General features: G+C 41.1%; 2 protein-coding genes across 3 annotated transcripts in view; both read left to right on the forward strand.

The window, feature by feature from the left end:
- The window catches only part of tcof1 (treacle ribosome biogenesis factor 1), a 10339-nt gene extending 1518 nt beyond the window's left edge, over nt 1-8821 (forward strand). The window contains exons 2-7 of the mRNA XM_061834697.1: nt 930-994; nt 1075-1130; nt 4057-4106; nt 4190-4358; nt 6196-7326; nt 7409-8821. Of these exons, the coding sequence (XP_061690681.1) occupies nt 930-994; nt 1075-1130; nt 4057-4106; nt 4190-4358; nt 6196-7326; nt 7409-7479 (1542 nt within the window). The 3' untranslated portion in view covers nt 7480-8821. The remainder of the gene's footprint in view (nt 1-929; nt 995-1074; nt 1131-4056; nt 4107-4189; nt 4359-6195; nt 7327-7408) is intronic.
- Nucleotides 7409-20508, forward strand: tmco6 (transmembrane and coiled-coil domains 6). 2 transcript variants are annotated; one of them, XM_061834699.1, is made up of 13 exons: nt 7409-7470; nt 13497-13603; nt 13674-13786; nt 13885-14068; nt 14143-14247; nt 14329-14420; nt 15008-15124; nt 15233-15347; nt 15849-16029; nt 19241-19335; nt 19431-19598; nt 19685-19816; nt 19884-20508. In XM_061834699.1, the coding sequence occupies exons 2-13, from the start codon at nt 13580-13582 to the stop codon at nt 19905-19907; spliced, it is 1350 nt and encodes a 449-aa protein (XP_061690683.1). In that variant the 5' UTR covers nt 7409-7470; nt 13497-13579; the 3' UTR covers nt 19908-20508. The 2 variants fall into 2 exon arrangements, with proteins under 2 accessions (XP_061690683.1, XP_061690682.1); XM_061834698.1 differs by lacking the exon at nt 7409-7470 and adding an exon at nt 12759-12927.
- The last annotated feature ends 626 nt before the right edge of the window (nt 20509-21134 follow it).

Genomic DNA, 21134 nt, shown 5'->3' on the forward strand with positions numbered 1-21134 from the left:
ATACCCACCAGATGCGAAAGATGGCTTTGCCACGCATCCTTTACTTGAGTTTGCCCGCATGGCACATTAAAAGTACATGCACTTCATCAGCGCTGTAAGATCAGAAAGCTGTGCTGCTCCCACTCTGTGCGGCCCGAAGTTCAGCTGTCCCAGCTTCAAGCGTTCGGGCGAAGAAGGCTAATTTCAGCGTCATCCACACGGATTCGCATCTGTCCGCGCAAACTGCATTGACTTTCTATGTAATCACGCCGCACGAAATGCTGAAAACAGGTCCACAGCATGAGACTGGCCACAATTAAAGGCCACTCTGAAATGTGCAGTTTTACTTTAATGTGGGAGCAGTACAACAAATCTCCATCCCACAGAAGCGATCAGGTTGTTGATTATCTATGACAAGTTGTTCCACTCCTCATCAATGGTTGTGCAAAGTTGCTGAAACACGCTGTTGTATATGAGCATCCTTTACATTCAGTGGGTCACATGTCAGGGGAATATGATGGCCATGCAAAAAGTGGGATGTTTTCAGCTTCCAGGAATTGTGTACAGATCCTTGCAACATGGTACTGTGGATTGTCAGGCTGCAATATGAGGTGATGGTGGTGGATGAATAGCACAACAAAGGGCCTTAGGATCTCGTCAAAGTATTTTTGTGCATTCAAAATGGCATCAATGAAATGGAGCTATGTTCGTTGCCCATAACATACGTGGCCATATGTTAGTCTTATTAGTTGAAAGATTAGCTTTAAAAAAAAGCCAGTTTTGTGGCCCGACAAAATTGTTCCAATGGTGGCACGCTGTGCTCACTTTTGTGGCTGTTGATTGAAAGATAATGTGTTCTCTCTCAGAGAAAAATTAGCGGCTTTTTACTTGAACAGCTGCAATGATGGATGATGGGAACTTACAACAAACTGTCTGTGACTCCATTCCAGGAATCTGTGGAGGGTGCGAAAGAGTTAACTTCATCTTTAGCGGAAATCTACAGTTCGTGGTTAAAGTGAGTACATTGTGGAAACTAAGAAAATGTGTGCTTTTACCAAATGCTTTCCCAATATGAAATACTTCAAATTCTGCCAGGTTCTCAAAGAAGAAGTACTCCAGTTCAAATAGAGGAGGATCAACTCAAGTTAAAGGTATGCTTTAGTAACGTTAACATTACCATGTTAGAACACTTACATTCGTGTTTGCCGATACGTGATAATGTCAATACGTCTACAACTTTGATTAAAATGTTTTGTCTTAATCATATTGTTCAGAAATACAAAACACATTTTTATCTTTAACGTGCCTGAAGTTTTACTCAAATATAACCCTTTTTAGGATTTACCACTTGGACTTGAGTCAAGTGACTGGTTGATTTGCATCTTGCTTGGATAAAACTTATGAGAGTCGACAGACGTGGGACTCATAAGACTTAAGACCAATGTTCCCTCTAATTTTTTACGTGTCTGAGCAAACACATTAATGTCGTGAGCGCTCCTTTTGACCACTGTGAGCAACATCAGACGTATGCACCATGGACAGATCAGTGTCATCCATTGAAGCTACATGGCTCATTAAGAGGTTCAGATTACATTCCCATCAGAACATTTTTAATAACAATTTTGTGTTTTTGCAAACTTACACTGAAAATGTCAAACAAAAAAATACATTGCAAAAAAATACATTCCAAGCCAACTATTAACTTGAAATGTCGCTTCCAACTTTGTTTCTTTTTTCTTTTTTTTTAACCCATAATTATATGTTTTTCTTGGTGTAAAACTGAATTATTGCTTGTGGAATATCTTTCGTAATGCATGTCGAAAGCTCAATGATGCTCCCAAATAGTTTTAGGGTTAATGTTATGTTTCCTCCTACTGTATATTTTAAATACAAAATTAGCTTTTTGGACAATGTATCGTCAATGCTTTCATCCTCAATCAGGCTGTGCCAAGGTGGAATTTTAACATTACACACCATCTCATCCTGAACTTTCTACTTTGGCTTCAGACTAGACCTTTTTTACTCAAAAAAGACAAAATCTCGTCGTTTCACCACTTTTTCTTCTAATATTCACATACCCCGCTGTTTGTAATTATGAGTGTACCCCTTTAAAATGGAGGGGGTAGTGTCAGGTAAACTAGGAAGCAGAGTGTGTGGCCCGGTGTGGCCGAGCATCAGGTCTTTGTGAGGGGCAGTGTGGTGCAGAGTTTAAAAAAAAAAAAAAGACGTCAGGCTGTCGTCACTGATCTTAAAAAAAAAAAAAAAAAAAAAAAGACTGGATAGCGCAGACATATCAAGCGGTATGTCGATTGGTTGAAGCCTGTTGGCCGCCATCTTGGTACCCCCAAAACATGTGGAGGACATAGTTTACTGGTTGGATCATAGCGGCTTTTTTCCAAAAGTTTGGCATGTAGAATTAAAACTGGTCGTTTGAGCTTGACATTTTTTCAGTTCTGGTAACATGAAGGATTTTTAATTTGACTTGGTAAACCAAAAAAACCCAAGTGCAAAGGAAAGACATATAACATCGTGACAACCAAAAAACCTTGCATATTACCTAGGGCTTGATTTCCGTGAAATGTTATTTTTTCCTAAAATACGCTGTGAAGCACTATCATCATAACATGGCACAAAACTAAGCATTTTTTGTAAAAAAAAAAAAAAAAACGTTCAATTTTAAGTCAGTCAGTTCGATATATTTTTGAAAATAAGGACTCGCAATGGGAAAATACATCCTAAAGGCGTTGTTAATTTGTTGTCTCTGCAACATCCTATTTCAGACAGAAAATTTAAACTTGTTTCCTCGCAATTGAAAATCAAATTCAATTTGCAGAGTTCTGTAAAATGAAATTCATCAGAAATTTCACAGAAAATGTGTTTTCTTGCTTATCCACTGAAGTTTGGGAAAATATTTACATCACTTTTTCGCGAAAAACCGTCGACCTATAAAGGTGAAGTAGAGAGTGAACAGTGAACAACAACAACCGTGAACAAAACTTTGTTCAAGTGAATTAAGCTCATCAGAAAATAAAAAAACCCTTTACAAACAAACTAACACTGTCAAAGTAAATCTTTCTGACTTACCTGTGGAATGTTTTCTCAGAGCCACGAAACTGGCGATCACAGCTGTCGCTGCACAGGTCGGCATAATTGTTTTGGGACTATCAAGATCAAGATGGCGACTTCAGTTTTTGGTGGCCAGTGAGCCATCCAGTCTTTTTTTTTTAGATCAGTGGCTGTGGTTCACTGCGCTGGATCTGTTTTCCTCTGTGCTGACAGTGTGCGACAAGTGCGCAGTTGCGCAGCTTAGAGGGAACATTGCTTAAGACATACACCCAAAACTGGTTGCCAGCCAATTACAGAGCACATACAGACAACCTTTGTACCCAAAGCAAACTAACACAGGCATGGGTTGTTTCCAAAGTCTGGTGAAAATTTCAGGTCAGCATCACCAGTGGAAGTATATTTAGTGTGAAAATTGTGAAATTATGTTAAAGACTTATTTAAGCCGGTGTATAATAATATTGAAGCAGAATTCAAAAGCAATATCTGATTTTCATTGGTTAGTTTCAATAAAATTGCCTAATTTTACTTCTCTCAGATTATTTCTATGATTATTGTGAGTTTTTCTTTCATTAAAAGAGTGGTACCAACAATTTTGCCCCTGTGTATACAGTGACTCCAACCTCTGCCTGTAACACAAGGTAATCCAGTTATGTAGTTCTCCATCTGAACACTAGGGGTACAATATGAAAGGAGTACATTGAGAAAAGATGAACAACATCCTGTAGTCTGCTGGAAATAGCAGTAATAATACAGATCCTGTGTTTCCTGTTTCTGTTGACTACAAAATAAAGTGAGTAAGAAGAAATACCTGACGTCTTCTTGAAAATATCACAGGTTAAATATAATACTGAGACAGGACAACTGAAATAAGGATCACACTTAAATTGTCCTATCACGCTCACCTGTCTTTACCCACAGTCTTGACCTCGCCAAGCAAAGTCCATCATCGATCTTACAGAACCGAATTTGCATTCAGCTAATCATGTCGTCTGTTTTTTTTTTTTTACCCAGCAGCTTCCAAGAAGGACAGCAAACCTGCAAAAAAAGTGCAGAAACGAAAAGTGAGTTTTCACTTGACTCAAAATTTAAAAAAATAAATAAATAACTGGTTACTAAATGGAGTGATTATGATTTGTATTTTCAGTCAGTCAAACCAAAAAGGGAGAGCAAAGATAGCAAATTGTCAGGAGCAGTCACACCGGCCAAGAAGTTAAAGCAGGAACATAAGGCTGTGGCTGTCGATGATGGTGATTCGGACTCTGACAGTAGCTTGGATGTCGAGAAATGGAGGAGAATGCTGGTACAAATGACAGGTAGGTATGTACAGTATAGGTGCTTTGTGTATTATATGAGGGACAATATTTTCGGGTCTGTAATGCGAGGGCCCACTTTGTTTTGTAATGTCTCTGCCCTAACCTACCTCTTTTTAGCTCCAGCCCTTAGCTCATGAGCTCACAGGCTAGCAAATGTAATAAACGGTGAAATTTCCATAAAGTGTCCCAATTATATGAAGCAAATATCGTTCTGCCACCAGCTTTGTGTATCGTGACAAGCGCAGCGGGTGTTACCACAACAACAGCAAACTTGAGTCCAAAAACAATTCCAGTGTCTTTTGTCTTTATGGAATCACCCAGCGTACTCTGCCTCTCATTGGCCAGCACTAAGACAGCGTTCGTACTTTTGTATCGGTGTCTGTGGAAGCTCTTTCTCAACACACTGTCTACATACATAGTTTAAAACTGGTGTGTCAAATTCATTTTTGTGACAATCCACATTGTAGTCACAGTTTCCCTCACAGGGCCATGATGTCTGTAAAACCATAAAAATCTTTAATCGCCTCATCATATTTATACATGAAATTTCAAAACTATTTTTGGAACCAAGAATCAAGAGTAATGGGTGTTTTAACCTTTGCAACCATTGTTAATGTTTGGTAACATAAAAATGCTTATAATCTCAACGTTATCATTTATGATATGATGTTTTGAAATTTTGCTACAGATTTTTACAAGAATCATGAAAGTTGTCACAGATGATTTGCCATCGCAAGCCACATAAAATCATGTGGTGGACTGGATCTGGCCCCCGGGCCTTGAGTTTGACACCTGAGGTCTAAAACCAAACGTCAACAGACGCATATTAGATACGTTTCACGCATCCTTGCTAATTTTTGTGTCTCAGATGGACGCACAGATCCTTTCTAACTGATTAATCAGATTCATGATTAATCAAAGTTACACTTGACAGATTAATCGATTATTAAAGTAATCACGAGTTGCAGCCCTGGTCTATATTTTTCTCTCTTTTTTTTTTTAATGTGCTGACATGTTGTGTAAAAAACACAACTGATATTCACCCTTCCTAGTTGAAACTCCCAAATCACTACCAGAGCAAATTCCACTCTTCTGTTTCGTCATGCAGGATCACAGTTGACATTGTAGCAGTTTCCTTTTTTCATTCCAAAAAAAAGTTGCTAGAATGCACAGAAAACTTGTGACATACAGCTACAATATTACTAATTTGATCTGAAAACGAGTCATTGCTTTTTTTTTTTTTTTTTTTTTTTTTTTTTTTTGTTTTGTTTGTATGCCAACACATGCACATCATGAATAATTTTATGTTGACTACTTCACACGGGTGCCCTGTTGGCTGATTAGCCAATGATTATTTTTTAGTCCCACCAGTACCAAAATACACCAACAGTTATTAAAATCTTGTTAAATTAGCTGGTAAAGCGTTAGGCTCACAGTTCTGAGGTTCAATCCCGGACTCACCTGTGTGGAGTTTGCATGTTCTCCCCGTGCCTGCGTGGTTTATCTCCGAAAACTCCAGTTTCCTCCTACATCCCAAAAACATGCAATATCAATTGGACACTAAATTGCCCCTAGGTGTAATTGTGAGTGCGGCTGTTCGTCTCCATGTGCCCTGTGATTGGCTGCCAACCAGTTCAGGGTGTACACCGCCTCCTGCCCGTTGACAGCTGGGATAGGCTCCAGCACTCCCCGCGACCCTTGTGAGGATAAGCAGCAAAGAAAATTAATGGATAATAGTCGATAATTAGGCAAAAATATGAACTGCCATTTTTTTGTGCAAAGTGTGTGTGTGTGTGTGTGTGTGTTTTTTAATTAAGTATAATTTCCCTGTCCACAGAGGTCGACATAGCAAAGATAGATACTATCAATGCTTTGGACCCATTTACACCCAAACCTGCAAAAAAGAGAGTTAGGAAAACTCAGGCTAAGCCTAAAATTGATACGTCTGGTAAACAGCTAGCTGAAAAGAAGAGTGATCTCGTGGAAAAAGTGGTGACAAAGGAACAAACAAAGTCAAGTCCCCCTAAAAATACTACTGTGGGAGCACCTGTGACCCCCTCGGCTATTTCAAATGGCACACAACAGCTGACGTCACCAGACGAAGGGAGAACTAAATTGCCATCCAAAGAGAGAAAAAAAAAGAGGGAAAAAGTTACAACTCCCACTGGAGAACAAGATGAAACGCCTACACCCCATCACAAGAAGAAGAAAAAAAAGGAACGTTCTGAAAGCGAAGCAGGGGAGAACAGAAGCGTAAACAGGGGCAAGGAAAAAGAAGCTGTTGACTCCGGATCCGTTGGGAATCTTGTGGAAGACGTAACAAATTGCACGGAACAGAATTTTGAATCCCAAGGTGAGCAGGTCATGGTGAACTCAATTGAGAATCCTCAAGAAGTAAAAAGAAAAGAAAAGAAACACAAGAAAAAGCAAAATGTAAATGCTCATTGTCAGAATAATACAGAGATCCTTATAAAACAGAAGAAATCAAAAAAAAAGAAGGGTGAAGAAGGTGATGAAGAGAGAGTGGCTGACCACTCACCAGAAGTCAAGGAATCCCAGAAGAGGAAAAGGACTGTTGACCGTGCAGCAGTTGGCCAACAAGTGTCGCAACAAGAAAATCCAGACCAGACGGACGACGTCGAGGACGCAGGGCAGGACATGGAGACGACGTGTCCCATGGAGATTCCCAATGTAAATGTGACAAAAAAGAAAGCGAAGGAGAAAAAGAGAGAGAGTCATCCTATAGAGGGTACTCCTCAGCAGATGGGCAATGAAACGAAAACGAAAAGGAAAAAAAAAGTTAATTCTAATGAGGAGGAGATAGTTGATGAAAATGCAAGCGTTAACATAGAAGAGATAGCTGAAGAAACAGAAGTAAAGAAGAAGAAGAAGAAAAAACTGGGCTCGGATCACGCAGTACCTCTTACCACCTTCAATACACCAAGTCCTCCATCGCAAAAAAAGAAAAGTAAGTGAATGAATAGAAAATCTGCAGTATTATGTCAGGATGTGATTTTTATTGTTTTGATTTTTTTTTTTTTTTTTTTCAGAGAAAAGTAAAGTGGATTCAGATGAATTCCCAGCAACACCAGCACGTCACAAGCACAAGGAGGTATCATAATAACATCCATCCATCCACAGTGATGTCATTAGGCTGTTAAAATATCATTGGATTGACACTTTTTTCAGAATTTTAATTTTCAGCAAAAAAAAACAAAAATCCTGACAAGCAGTGGGATAAGATTTTTTTTTTTTTTTTTGCCTTTTTAAAATTTTTTAATTTTTGTTTTTTAAGAAATGGATATTACATTTTTGGATCATTATACCCCTCTTCCTTTTTACTTTAATATAATCACCAACTAAAGTTTTCCATTTTTGTTTGTGATGGATTCCTAATAGAGAGGCTATGTTGCTCCCCAAATTCAACACCAAGTTTTTAAAAATCCCAGTGCGAAATGGAACACATGTCAATATTGCATGCTTTTGTGTAATTTTGTTCCACAGTATGTTGTACAATACAATTTTATATGACATTAAATTGAATAGTGCTTTTTTAAACCGGTTGGTCTGAAAGTTGTGCGACGTGAGTCTGGCTGTGTTCGGAATCACTCGTGTCAGAGATGTTTCAGGACTGTTGTCACTAACAGATGTTAAAAAACCCACTGAAGTCCCCAGGCAAGAAGGACCATGCTCCCCTTGTCCGCAATGTGAAAATCAACCTCAGTATAGAGCTCGTGCACCTACGTCATAAAATCACGAGACTTTTGTTTACGTCGCCATATTGCCGGCCTAACAAAGCATTGTTCAATACTAAGTTGGTTTGAGATGACAGGAAAATATGTTTTGTAGCATGACGCCCAGAGTCTTGTCAGATACCGGTAGACATTTAGAAAGTGAAAATAAACGAAAGTGTGTGGAACAATTCGATAAACTCGGCATAGAGGACCCGTATTAAATGCCGAAGTCGATGTTTTCTCTGTTAAGAAATTCGACTGTTAATTCGCTTCCGCTTGTCTTGGACAACTGGATAAACACATGTATCTGGTGAGTAAGTCGTCGAGATTTACACGGAAAAGTTTTAAAACTTATAAAAGTCTGGACACATACAAATACTTTGTTGCTGGATCTGTTCTCATCAGGAATAAATCCCACATAGTGACGGGTTGACGGCTCGTGAATGCGGAAGCGTGTTCGGCCACATGTTAACATTTGCCGGAATCCAGCGATCTTTTCAGCTACTATTCAATACAAATGCCAATAGTTTAAAAAATGACCCATCGTTTTACACAAACTCGCATTAACTGTGATTGGAAAAAAAAAAAGACGACGGAGTTGTCACCTCAGAAGCGATTGCAGCCACACTTAACCTCCGTAAACCTCTGCGAAAGACATTTTTTTTTAAGGCATTGTTCTCAAATGAGCCAACTTGGCATTATAAATACTTCTTGGGAATTTGAGATTGAGAACAATAATTCCTCCCTGAAATGAAGCGATCGCTACACAGGCCTGTGTGTATCTTGGTTGGGCGCTATCCATCATGTTTAATTGGCGAAATCCACTGATATTTTCTGGTCTTTTCAACTGGTATTCCATATAACGATCTCTTTGAATATCTGTCTCGTCTGTTGTGACAACAGCACAACAGGTCTCGGGTATTATAAATATTCTACTCCGGTTCAATATCTCCCACAATGTCGAGCAGCTCTGTTTGACCGGCCATATGGCGCCATGAAAAAGGTGACATCATGTGCACGAGCTCTATAAAAGCTGAAGACCTTGGGAAGATGCTGGATGAAGCTGGTAAAAAAGTGTCATTAACCACAATGAAACGAGTCTTGCACCAACATGGACTGAAAGGCCACTCACCGAGAATGAAACCATTACACCTAAAGCAATAAAAAAAGAGAGATTACAGTTTGCAAAAAGACACCAAGACAAAGATTTTAACTTCCAGAGACATGTCCTGTGGTCTGATGAAACATCCATTCATTATCTACCTCTTTTCCGGGTCGGGTCGCGGGGAAAGTAGCTTCAGCAGGGATACCCAGACTTCCCTTTCCCCAGCCACTTCTTCCAGCTCTTCCGGAGGGATCCCGAGACGTTCTCAAGCCAGCCAAGAGACATAGTCTCTCCAGCGTGTCCTGGGTTGTCCTCGGGGTCTCTTTCCGGTGGGACATGCCCAGAACACCTCACCAGGGAGGTGACGGCTTGATGAAGCCAACAGAACCACATCATTCGCAAAGAGCAGAAATGCGTTGCTGAGGCCACCAAACCGGACACCCTCTACGCCTCAGCTGCACCTAGAAATTCTGTCCATAAAAGTTATGAACAAAATCAGTGACAAAGGGCAGCCTTGGCGGAGTCCAACTCTCACCGGAAACGAGTCCTACTTATTGCCGGCAATGCGGACCAAACTCCGAAAGCGGTTGTACAAGGACTGAACAGAACATATCAGGGGATTCGATACCCCATACTCCCGAAGAACCCCCCCACAGGACTCCCCGAGGGACACGGTCGAATGCCTTCTCCAAGTCCACAAAATACATGTAGACTGGTTGGTTGGTTGATTAAACAAAAGTGGACTATTTGGCAGGAATGACCAATGTTACTTCTCGAGGAGAAAGGGGGAAGCTTGTTGAGCTGAGAACACCATACCAACTGTGAAGCGCGGAGGTGGCAGCATAATTTTGTGGGGATGTTTTGCTGCAGCGGGAACTGGAGCGCTTCATAAAATAGACGGCATCATGAAGAAAGAAATGGAGATATTAGGGCAACATCTCAAGCCACCATCCAGGAAACTAAAATCTGGCCGCAAATGGGTCTTCCAAATGAACAATGACCCGAAACACACTGCCAAAATAGTTAAAAAGTGGTTTAGGGATAACAAAGTCAATGTCTTGGAGTGGCCATCGCAAAGCCCTGATCTGAATTCCATTGAAAATATGTGGGCAGATCTGAAAAGGCGTGTGCGAGCAAGCCAACCGAGAAACCTTACTCAGTTACAGCAGTTCTGTCAGGACGATTGGGCCAGGATTCCAGCCGAGTACAGTCAGAAGTTTGTGGACCCAAAACGTTTGACCAAAGGAAAGGCTACTCGATACTAAGGAAATGTATGTAAACTTTTGACCTCACAGAAAATAAAATTTTCTAAGAAATTCTCGTTTTTTGTACCTGTCTTTACATTTTTCATACTTTTCAGTGCATTTCTAACTTGTCCTAACTTTGTGAGGTTACATACTTATTTTTCTTTCGGCTTGTCCCGTTAGGGGTCGCCACAGCGTGTCATCTTTTTCTATCTAAACCGATCACGTGCATCTTACTGTCCTCATGTCCTCCCTCACAACATCCATCAATCTTTTCTTTGGTCTTCCTCTCGCTCTTTTGGCTGGCAGCTCCATCTTCAGCACCCTTCTACCAATATACTCACTCTCTCGCCTCTGGACATGTCCAAACCATCGAAGTCTGCTCTCTCTAATCTTGTCTTCTCAACATCCGACTTTGGCTGTCCCTCTAATGAGCTCATTTCTAATCCTATCCAACCTGCTCACTCCGAGCGAGAACCTCAACATCTTCATTTCTGCCAACTCCACTTCTGCTTCCTGTTGTCTCTTCAGAGCCACCATCTCTAATCTGTACATCATGACCGGCCGCACCACTGTTTTATAAAATTTGCCCTTCATCCTAGCAGAGACTCTTCTGCCACATAACACACCAGACACCTTCCGCCAGCTGTTCTAACCCTGCTTGGACCCGTTTCTTCACTTCCTTACCACAGTCACCATTGCTCTGGATTGTTGACCCCAAGTATTTGAAGTCATCTACCCTCGCTATCTCTTCTCCCTGGAGCCTCACTCTTCCCCCTCCACTCCTCTCATTCATGCACATATATAGTTTTATTTTGGCTAATCTTCATTCCTGTCCTTTCCAATGCATGCCTCCATCTTTCTAAGTGTTCCTCCACCTGCTCCCTGCTTTCACTGCATATGACAATATCATCTGCGAACATCATGGTTCAAGGGGATTCCAGTTAAACATCATCTGTCAGCCTATCCATTACCACAGCAAACAGGAAGCGGCTCAGAGCTGATCCCTGATGCAATCCCACCTTCACTTCATATTCTTCTGTTTTTCCAACGTCACACCTCACCACTGTTCTGCTGCCCTCATACGTGTTGTGTACTATTCTAACATATTTCTCCACCACACCAGACTTCCCCATGCTACATGCTTGTTTTGTACAAGAAGGCCTGGCTCTGTCTCCACTCTAATTCATCCAAATGTGTTCATTCGGGTTGAGGTCAGGATTGTGCAGGCTAGTCAAGTTCGTCCATATCAAACTCTCTCACTTATGTCTTTAGTAACCTTGATTTATGCACTGATGCACAGTCCTTTTGTAACCAGTAAGGGATATCGCCAAACTGTTTCCACAAAGTTGGAATCGTCCAAAATATTAGCCCCTGATCCCTAGTCTTTATTGACCTTGCCTTTGTGCACTGGCACACATGGATGGATGAAAAATTACGTACGGATTGAGTTGACTGGCCTGGGCTAAATCCTGCCCTCAACCTGATCAAACACCTTTGGGTTAATTCCGAGTGGACAAAGAGCCAGGCATTCTCTTGCAGCAGTGTGTGACTTCACAAATATGTTCCTGAAAGAATAGGCAAAACGTCCCATAAACTTTAATCATAAACCTCTTTGAGAGCCTTTCCACAGAAGTAAAGTTATTATAGCTGCATTGGGTAAGTTCAACATCATATTACACCATGTGGCTTTAGAATGGGATAATACTTAAAATCATGTTAGTCAAGGCAACTGAGCGAATGCTTTTGGCAATATGGTTTGTGCTCAACTCACCCATTTCTTGGGTTCATGTTAAAATTAAAGAAATTCCTGCCAAAACTGGTGTCAGACCCTACTCAACAGTTTCCATGGCACCAACAAACTTTCAAGCAGACAGTGCTCGAGCTATGAATTGATTTAGGACTGGTCATGATCCATGCTTGACCAGCAGCCTTCCCATATAGTAGCCTTGCCCCACTGTGCACTTGTGAAGAGGAGCAGACAATGGAACACACATGCCCACTTTTGGGAGTCGGATTAGCACCCCTCCACTCAGCAAACCAAGATGCAAGTGATTGGCTGAATGGCTTTGCATTCACTCAATAAATGAATAACTGGTGTATCTAATGAGTGTTTGAAACCTATTTTTTTTTCATTTGTCTGGCGTTTGTAGCCAACTAAAGCACAGTACAGTATATTAAAACAAAAAAAAAGCTTATGCATTCAGGAGGAGAGAATTAGTGACAGTCGTGGTTCTGTTGATTTCAGGTTCCGCACTAGGTGGCGGTAATGTGCTTCATAGCGCCCTGCCAACGGACAATAAATTACAAAAGAAGAAGGCGCTTTCATTTGTTTTGAGCTCAAATGACATCAACTATCTTTAAGTAGATTTTCGACTATTTGAAAGTTAAAATTATGTGGAGGTTAAGTCGAGTCCGCTATAAAGCTGGCCGAGCAGGTTACAGCTTGGAGGAGTTCCGGTTAAAGAGGCGAGAGCAAGAAAAAGGTTTTTCTTTTTGGTCTTCTTTGGCGACATGTAACGATCGAAACAATGTACTACAAAATTATGTTATTTCTTGTTTTATTGAACGCGTTCTTCTTGCTGTCAGCATGATTCGAATGTTTTTTTTTTTTAATTTAGCAAATGAGTTTAAACATGCTCAACGTAAGCCTCGTGTCACCACACTCCTTTCTTCATGTCAACACAATTACGTTTTTGGTCACTAAGTTAAAGCTCAGTTTTGATAAACAATCAGGTAATTATGTTATATAGGTTTATCATTGTGGACGTTTGTTCAGGTGTGTAACTGTCCTGCATCATAGTCAAAATACAACCTACAATATATACTTTATACGTAAATGTAAACGTTGTACACATTTGACACTTTCATTGAACACTGGGAATTACAGAATTAATCTTATGTTATGGCGAAATGTTTGATGCAGTTCTTGTATTGTCTACGACGCATCCAAGTTTACAGAGGCTCTCTGATTAACTATATTTGTCCATAGCTTGACAATCATGTTGGCAAAAACTGCTCTCTGTTGAGTCCTCTGTGATTCTTGGTGCTGTAGCTCTTCGTCAGGCCCGCCGAGACAGAGAACTCGTGAGCAAGAGACTCCTGCTGGATGAAGATGATGGGCAGCAAGAGGCCATCATGGACACTTATTCAGATGACAAGGTGAGTGACAGCAACATCTTTAGGTTCATAGCAGTGGAATGAAAACAATGCTTGCATCTTGTGTGCACAGGATGTTGTCAGTTTGTTGCACAAAATTCAACACCGTGGTCCAGAGAGGGAAGGCCACCTTTATACCTTGGGTAAATCTCTCCGTGACCCAGCATCTCAACTTGTCTTCATTAAGTATGGCCATCTTCCTTTGATATTGTTTTATGGGGCAAAGTTTGAAGAGCCATTGTTTATTCTATTCCTTGTCCCTCGCTCTGTGTGGATTCTGGCAGACAAGAGAACAGTGTCCACGTGCTAATTGGGCTACTGACAGGCACCAACACTCAATGTCGCCTGCAGTCTCTTCACTGTCTCCACGAGCTGTCTCACTCTCCTCACCCCAGCGTTGCCCCAGCCTGTCTGCCCGCCACACCCTACCTCCTCACCTATCTATCTGGACAAAGTACCAGGTTCACTGTTAGTGACATTTCTCCCCTGGTCAAATGACATGTGATGGAACAGTTCATCATCTTTTTTGTTTATTCACACAGGAACTTTGCCTCTATACACTTGGGAATATATTCCCAGACAGTGATGTCGTAAGAGAGAAACTTCTGGCTCAGGGAATCATACCAGCCCTTGCCAGTTGTATAGAGGTACAATATTTGCTTGTCAGGAGTACTGCAAATTAACACCATAAAAAATAATTAGTAATTTCTCATCATACATGTGTCCAGAACCAGAGACATAACATGGCAGTGGTGGAAGCTGTCGGCTTCACCCTTTCACAACTTCTCCAGACCAAAGAAGCATCACGGAAAATAATCCCGTAAGCACCTCAATCAGAATTTACAGGTTTAGTGATACAAGAATAAAAACCAATTAACAGCTAATGTGAAATGGATTTGGTATCCTCATCACAATCACATTATTCATCATGAAAGTCGAGCAGAAAAATTAATTAATATCGAAAAAGAAGGGTGGCCGTTTGGCCAAACACATTTCTAACAGTGTACAATGTAATCTAATTAATACACTGGATGTGAACTTCCATGGAAAATCTCATCTTTTTGATTCAGAACTGCTGCATCCTTTAAGGCATCTCATGACGTTATTAACTTGAGGACATTGAAATAATAAAATGTCTCCTCACCTTTGGTGATATGAGAAATGTCTGATGTGACAAATGAGAATGATGCCTTTGAAAAAGTCTCATTCCAACCCACACAGTAAATAGATTCTCTTTTGTTATTGCAGTATTCTCTTTATAAATTGTTGTATGTATGTTCATATAACGCACAGTGCTATGTCGTCCCGTTTGTCTTCTTTTCAGCACTTTTTTACATCTTACCAATCGCATATTGAAATCTGGAGGTTCCACTGCTGTTCCTTTATGGGCTCTTCCACACTTTGTAGGTTGGTTCTGGCTTCTAGTTTACCTTCAAACCTTTTAGCAGTCCTGACACCCAACCAAAATTTTGCACTGGGGCCTGCCATTGAGTGTGCTTGGTGTCTGCATTACCTCACATGCAGGTAAGTGCTATCCACTCATCTCAGCATGTATGTCAAAGCAACAAATTTTTTTTCAATTGCAATCGTTAATAAAGATGTGATTCTCCTCTCCTGCTGTCTTCTACAAAGTGGTGAGGATCTCCAAGCCGTGTTGGCTTCCGACGTTGTGTTGCAGTGCGGTATGCTGTTAGTGTCACTGAGTGACACTGTTGCTCAAGGAAACAAAGAAGGAGGACTGGAACTGGTAAGTTAATATTTGGCCATTTTTCAGCCAAGGATTCTGTTTTACATTAGATTTGTCAGCACAGTAGCAAACTAGAATGTCACAAATAGTTGATACACGGGTCAATTAAGTACCTTCTGCCATTTAACGCAAGCATGTTTGTTCTGCTTTAACTGTGTGACACTGATAGAGACCGATGAACAATTCCATTATTTTTCATTAATAAATTATTCTCTGCCCAATTAAGTAATTTGAATAATGCAGCACACTGGGAATAACTTGTATACGTAACTCCCGCAAAATTATGAGCACTTGCATCTAAATCTAATGGCAATAGAACTTCTGTATGAAATGGTTTTTTTGTGCCTTTTTAAAGGTAAAAATGCTCACTTTTGTGTTCCTATGTACAGTACACCATTTTTAATTTTCAAAGATGCCTGAAATGATGGTCTTCTCACCCCCAAATTCCCCCCCGTCACCCCCAACCACCCACCCCACCCCCACTGTGTTCTACCTCCATAGCTCATCTGGCCTCTGCTGAGGTGCGTAGGGAACCTCCTGTCTTCCTCCACATCAGATGAGGTTTGCGCTTGTTTGAGTGACGAAAGGGTCGTAGCTGCTCTGTGTGGTCTGCTTCAGGCTTACATCCAGATTCAACCAGCTTTGGCCAGAGAGAGCGCCTGGGTCCTCAATAATTTCACAGGTGGTACTTTATTCTCTACACATTTCAATGTTTTATTTAAACATGAAGGTAAAACAACTCCTATGACCCACAGTGTATTACTTGATGACTAGTGGCCTTTTTTATGAATACTGTAGATACTGTTTCTAGAGCGAATACAAAATCTACGCAGGTCTGTTAAAGTAAAAAGTTAATTTTAGTAACCAAATTTAATTAAGGAAACTGGACTATTGATTGTTGAAGACATTTCACCTTTGAATGTTGAGTGGTTGGAATGGCTCCATAACTAGAGTATAACACCCCAATAATTTTGAAAATCGGATGGACTCTGGAGAATTCGAGCTTCCTTAGGGAATGTTTTTTGTGGTATTGCAACGTCAAAGAAAGTCTGGTCAAAAAGTACTGTCAGATTTGAGTAAAAAAGTGTAACTTCCTTATTTGTCACCGTATCTCCTCAACCCTTTTGTTTCATCTGATACTTGGTGATCGCCTAGTCCGACTGGCTGACAAATTTCGGTCACAAACTCGTCGCCAGTAAGCTTGTACGAGTGGCAATTGACCCCTCCGTACAGAGCACTTAACCACGCCTCTTGAAGTGACGTCACGCCACGTGTGCTGACGTAAGACAAAAATGAGTAAAAAGGGCAAATACAATACAATACATTCTGAACTGAGACAGACGCCATGCTTCTGATTTCATTCAATCATTCACACGTAGCAATGTTATGCTAGCGAAGAACGTCTCATTCATTTATACGAGACGTGTATTAAAAATGAAATAATAGGGCATATCTTCGTGCAAACGCAGTCTGGTTAAGCTTCGGCCGCGAGCCGGCAAGAAAGCGACACGTTTGTGCAGTCCGATCATCGCTAAATATCGCTCAACAAAGAATAAGTGTGTCAATCGTTCACACGTAGCAATGTTATGCTAGCGAAGAACGTCTCATTCATTTATACGAGACGTGTATTGAAAATCAAATATAGGGCATATCTTCGTGCAAACACAGTCTGGTTAAGCTTCGGCCGCGAGCCAGCAGGAAAGCGACACGTTTGTGCAGTCCGATCATCGCTTAATATCGCTCAACAAAGAATAAGTGTGTCAATCGTTCACACGTAGCAATGTTATGCTAGCGAAGAACTTCGAATTCATTTATACGAGACATGTATTTAAAATCAAATATAAGGCATACCTTCGTGCAAACATATCTGTTCCAGTTGATATTAGATGGATTTAGTTGATGATGCGGTCTTCCACAAAGTTTGATCCATCGAAGGCATTTTTCGTACTGGGTCTTCGGTTTTGGAAAGGGTACGAATCGAACTCCACCAACTAGCCTTTCAGGATACCTGTCGTCACTATTACAAAGTCCGTGACGACACCTCTTAACCATATTTTTTGTTAAATAACTGCCGTGGTTTATGCAGATCTCTGGCCTCTGATTGGTCAGTGACGCGGATTGCGCAATATCCACGGAGGGGTCAATTCCAAGGGGTTCTCCAAGTCGACGTGTCAAAAATACCCATGAGGGGTGATGATGAGTGCAACGGCTTCAGAGGCTTTAGATCAGTGTTTAATACAGTGTGCAAACTATAATTGTGCATTTTTACCATTTTCCCGCTCCTTGAATAAAATATGTGCGCCTCGCATTGATGACGTAGGCACATTGTCCTAATGTGTTTGCTGTGGTGAGCTTCACAATTAACTCTTTTCTGCCATTAATAGACAGCGACTCTATATACAACCAAAATTCTAATGTAGTTGGGACATTCTTCATCATAAAAACAGAATACAAAGATTTGAAAATCATGTTCACCCTTTATTTAATTGAATACAATACAAAGATAAGATGTATGATGTTCAAACTGATAAACCTTGTTTTTTAGCAAATAATCATGAACTTGGAATTTTATGGCGGCAACAGGTTCCAAAAAAGCTGGGACAGGGTCATCTTTACCACTGTAACACCAGTTTTTCTTATTAGCAACATTAAATAAATGTTTTGAAGTTGAGGCCACATAATTGTTGAAGCGTTGTAGATGGAATTTTTTTCCAATTCTTGCATTATTTACAGCTTCTGCTGTTCAATAGTCTGGGTTCTCCTTTGTCGTATTTTACGCTTCATAATGGACCACACATTTTCAATGGCAGAGAGGTCTGGACTGCAGGCAGGCCAGTGTAATATCCGCACTCTTACTACAAAGCCACGCTGTTGTTGCTGTTGTTTCACTCACATCTGGGAGGCTCCGTAGTCCTCCAAAGATAAGAAGGTGAGGAGAGAATGTCGCTAGCAAAGCATGACAGGGTGATAGATATGGACGTAGACAGGGCACTGTGACCAGCCTGTGCCGCGGGGCATAGCGGGAGAGAACCCGAGCAACAACCGGAAACGAAGCCTCCAAGTCCCTTTGAATATCGGGTCTGGCCGGAGCTTGTCCTGAGGAACCCCCGATGGCAGGTGGTACAGGTGATCAAAGCGAAGTCACAGGGAAAAGGGCGCCTCCCACAACGCGAGTCAGAGGGAAGTGACCAGGCTTCGTAAGGCTCCCTAGGAGGAGAGCCCCGCTCGCGGGACACCACAGTAAGGTACCTGGTCTTTGACCCATCCACGCTGTTGTAGCACATGGACAGTGTGGTTTGTCATTGTCTTGCTGAAATAAGGGGCGTGCATGAAAAAGACATTGCTTGGATGGCAGCATATGTTTCTCCAAAACCTGTACGTACCTTTCAGCATCATGGCACCCACCTGTTCCCAATTCCCCATTGGGATATTCCGAAAACATGTGTGATGAGCATTCCTCAACTTTTTTTAGTCTTTTTTTGCCACCTGTCCTAGTTTTTGGGGAACGTGTTGCAGCCATAAAATTCCAAGTTAATAGTTGTTTGTTGTTTTGAACATTGTCTTTGTCACTTATTCAATTAAATATAGGTTGAATGTGATTTGCAAATTATTACATTTTGTTTTTAATGCTCAACACAATGTCCCTACTTCATTGGAATTGGTGTCGTACAAATCATATAAAAAATGAGAGAACTGGCAGTGAATTAATTAAATAGGCCTTTCCCCAAGGCAGGAAGAAAATGCTCAAGCATTTTTCTTCCTAAATGTCCTATAAATATTTAGTGGTGGTGGTGGTGGTCGTCACTTGTCACATTACTATTTTAATCCAGAAAGCTTTTTCAGTTCTGATGTTTTTAAAACTTGAAATGTTTTTCTCTTGTGATGTAATACAGCTCGATCAAGTTTATTCTGTTCAACCTTGATGAGGCTCAACTTGGTCCCGAGTTTAATCCAGCTTCTGCCATTCTCTCAAGGCATCAACACAATGGTCTGTGCAAGAACTTCAATTATATTGTAGACTGGTAACTTCTCAAGGTTGAACCATATCGGTTGGACTCTACCTCCGTATCATCTCATATTCAGATCCTAAGAGTTCTAGCTAACATTGCCCACAAGAAAAGGGAGTCCTGCGTCGAGCTGGCGGAGTTCGGATTGCTGTCCTCCCTCTCTGCCACACTTAAAATGGCAGCGCAAGAGGTGGTGACCTTGAGTCTGGACATCCTTTTCATGCTCCTAGCTAGCGGTTCTCAAGTGAGTCGTCAAACTCGTGAAACTAACTCAATGGCATTAGATTGTCTTCGTCTTTCATCAGGGCTAACTTTTTTTTCCTCCCTCAGGTAGTGGAGGACTTTGTGAAGCTAGGCGGGATTTCACTTCTTGAAACTTTTCATTACTGCAGCGAAGGAGATGTAAGGCGAAGGGCAACGTACCTCCTGGAGCACCATCTTCTGACCGGCTCACCGTACTCTGTAATTGCTTTACAATCAAACGTCTTCTAACCAAACACTTGGTGATGAAGCAGTTTTTGTGTTGCAGGGAAACTGCATCCCACATTCTTGACAGGAAGTCAGATGTGGGAAATCCATCCATCCATTTTCTTTGCCTACCTGGCTTATCCTCACAAGGGACGCGTGGAGTGCTGTAGCCTATGCCAGCGGTCATCGGGCAGGAGGCAGGGGACACTGAACTGGTCTCCAGCCAATCACAGAGCACATGGAGACAGACAACAGTCGCACTCACAATCACACTTAGGCGCAATTTTTGAGATGTGGGAGGAAACCCACGCAGGCACGGGGACAACATGCAAATTCCACAAAGGGAGGGCTGGGATTGAACCCGGCTCCTCAGAACAGTGAGGCCAACACTTTTCATCCGATCCACCGTGCCGTGGGCAATATCGTATTAAATTAAAATGCATCAAAAACTCATCTTAGAGAGGAAAAGTACTCCACAATTTCATATTTTTTTGTGTTTTGAAGTGTAAAGGTACATTTGGACTAGATAGATCAGGGCTCAATAACCTTTTGGTGGCTGAGGGCTACTTCGTGAGCACCGATCATATGAAGGGCTACGTGACCTGTTTGCATCAAATTTCAGACTCAGTTCATTACATGTACATAAAATATTTTTGTTTATTGTAGTGAATGGTAAATTACAAGTATTTTAACTCATGTTAGCATGTCAGATACAGAATTTAAAGCACAAATAGTAGTAACAATTTGTGGCCTATGGTATTTTTACAACATACCTCCCGTGTGCCTTATATGGTCCTCGCGGGCTAACATTAGTCGCGGGCACTGCGTTGGTGACCCCTGAGATAGATAGATATACATACTTTATTTGGAAATTCTTATACATGTTAAAAATTATTCAAATTATAATAAACATCAATTTTACAATTATTTAAAGTGTTTATGCATTTTTGGGACACCCTGTGTGTGTGGGTGTCTCTGTATAAATATACAGGGATGAGAATTTTCCACGGATTTCCGACTTTTTCACACCAAAATGACCATTCTCGAGATAAGCGCAAATCCGTTGAGTAAAATTAAGGTGGGGGGGATATCGTGCGCCTGCCTCTCAGTGGTGGGCTTCGAGCTGCAAGTTCAGCGTAGTGCTAGCACAAGCATGACTATCAGGTGCTGTTCTAACTTGCTCGGTAGTGTAAATATTTGCATTTTGCGACATAAACATTAAAACTTGTTTGCGGCAGATTACTCGATTGGACCACAGATATATATACATATACATTATAACGATCCAATCATGTTAGTGGTTAATCGAGTT

This window comes from Syngnathoides biaculeatus, chromosome 11, assembly GCF_019802595.1.
Source record: "Syngnathoides biaculeatus isolate LvHL_M chromosome 11, ASM1980259v1, whole genome shotgun sequence".
In the NCBI taxonomy this organism is placed as follows: Eukaryota; Metazoa; Chordata; class Actinopteri; order Syngnathiformes; family Syngnathidae; genus Syngnathoides; species Syngnathoides biaculeatus.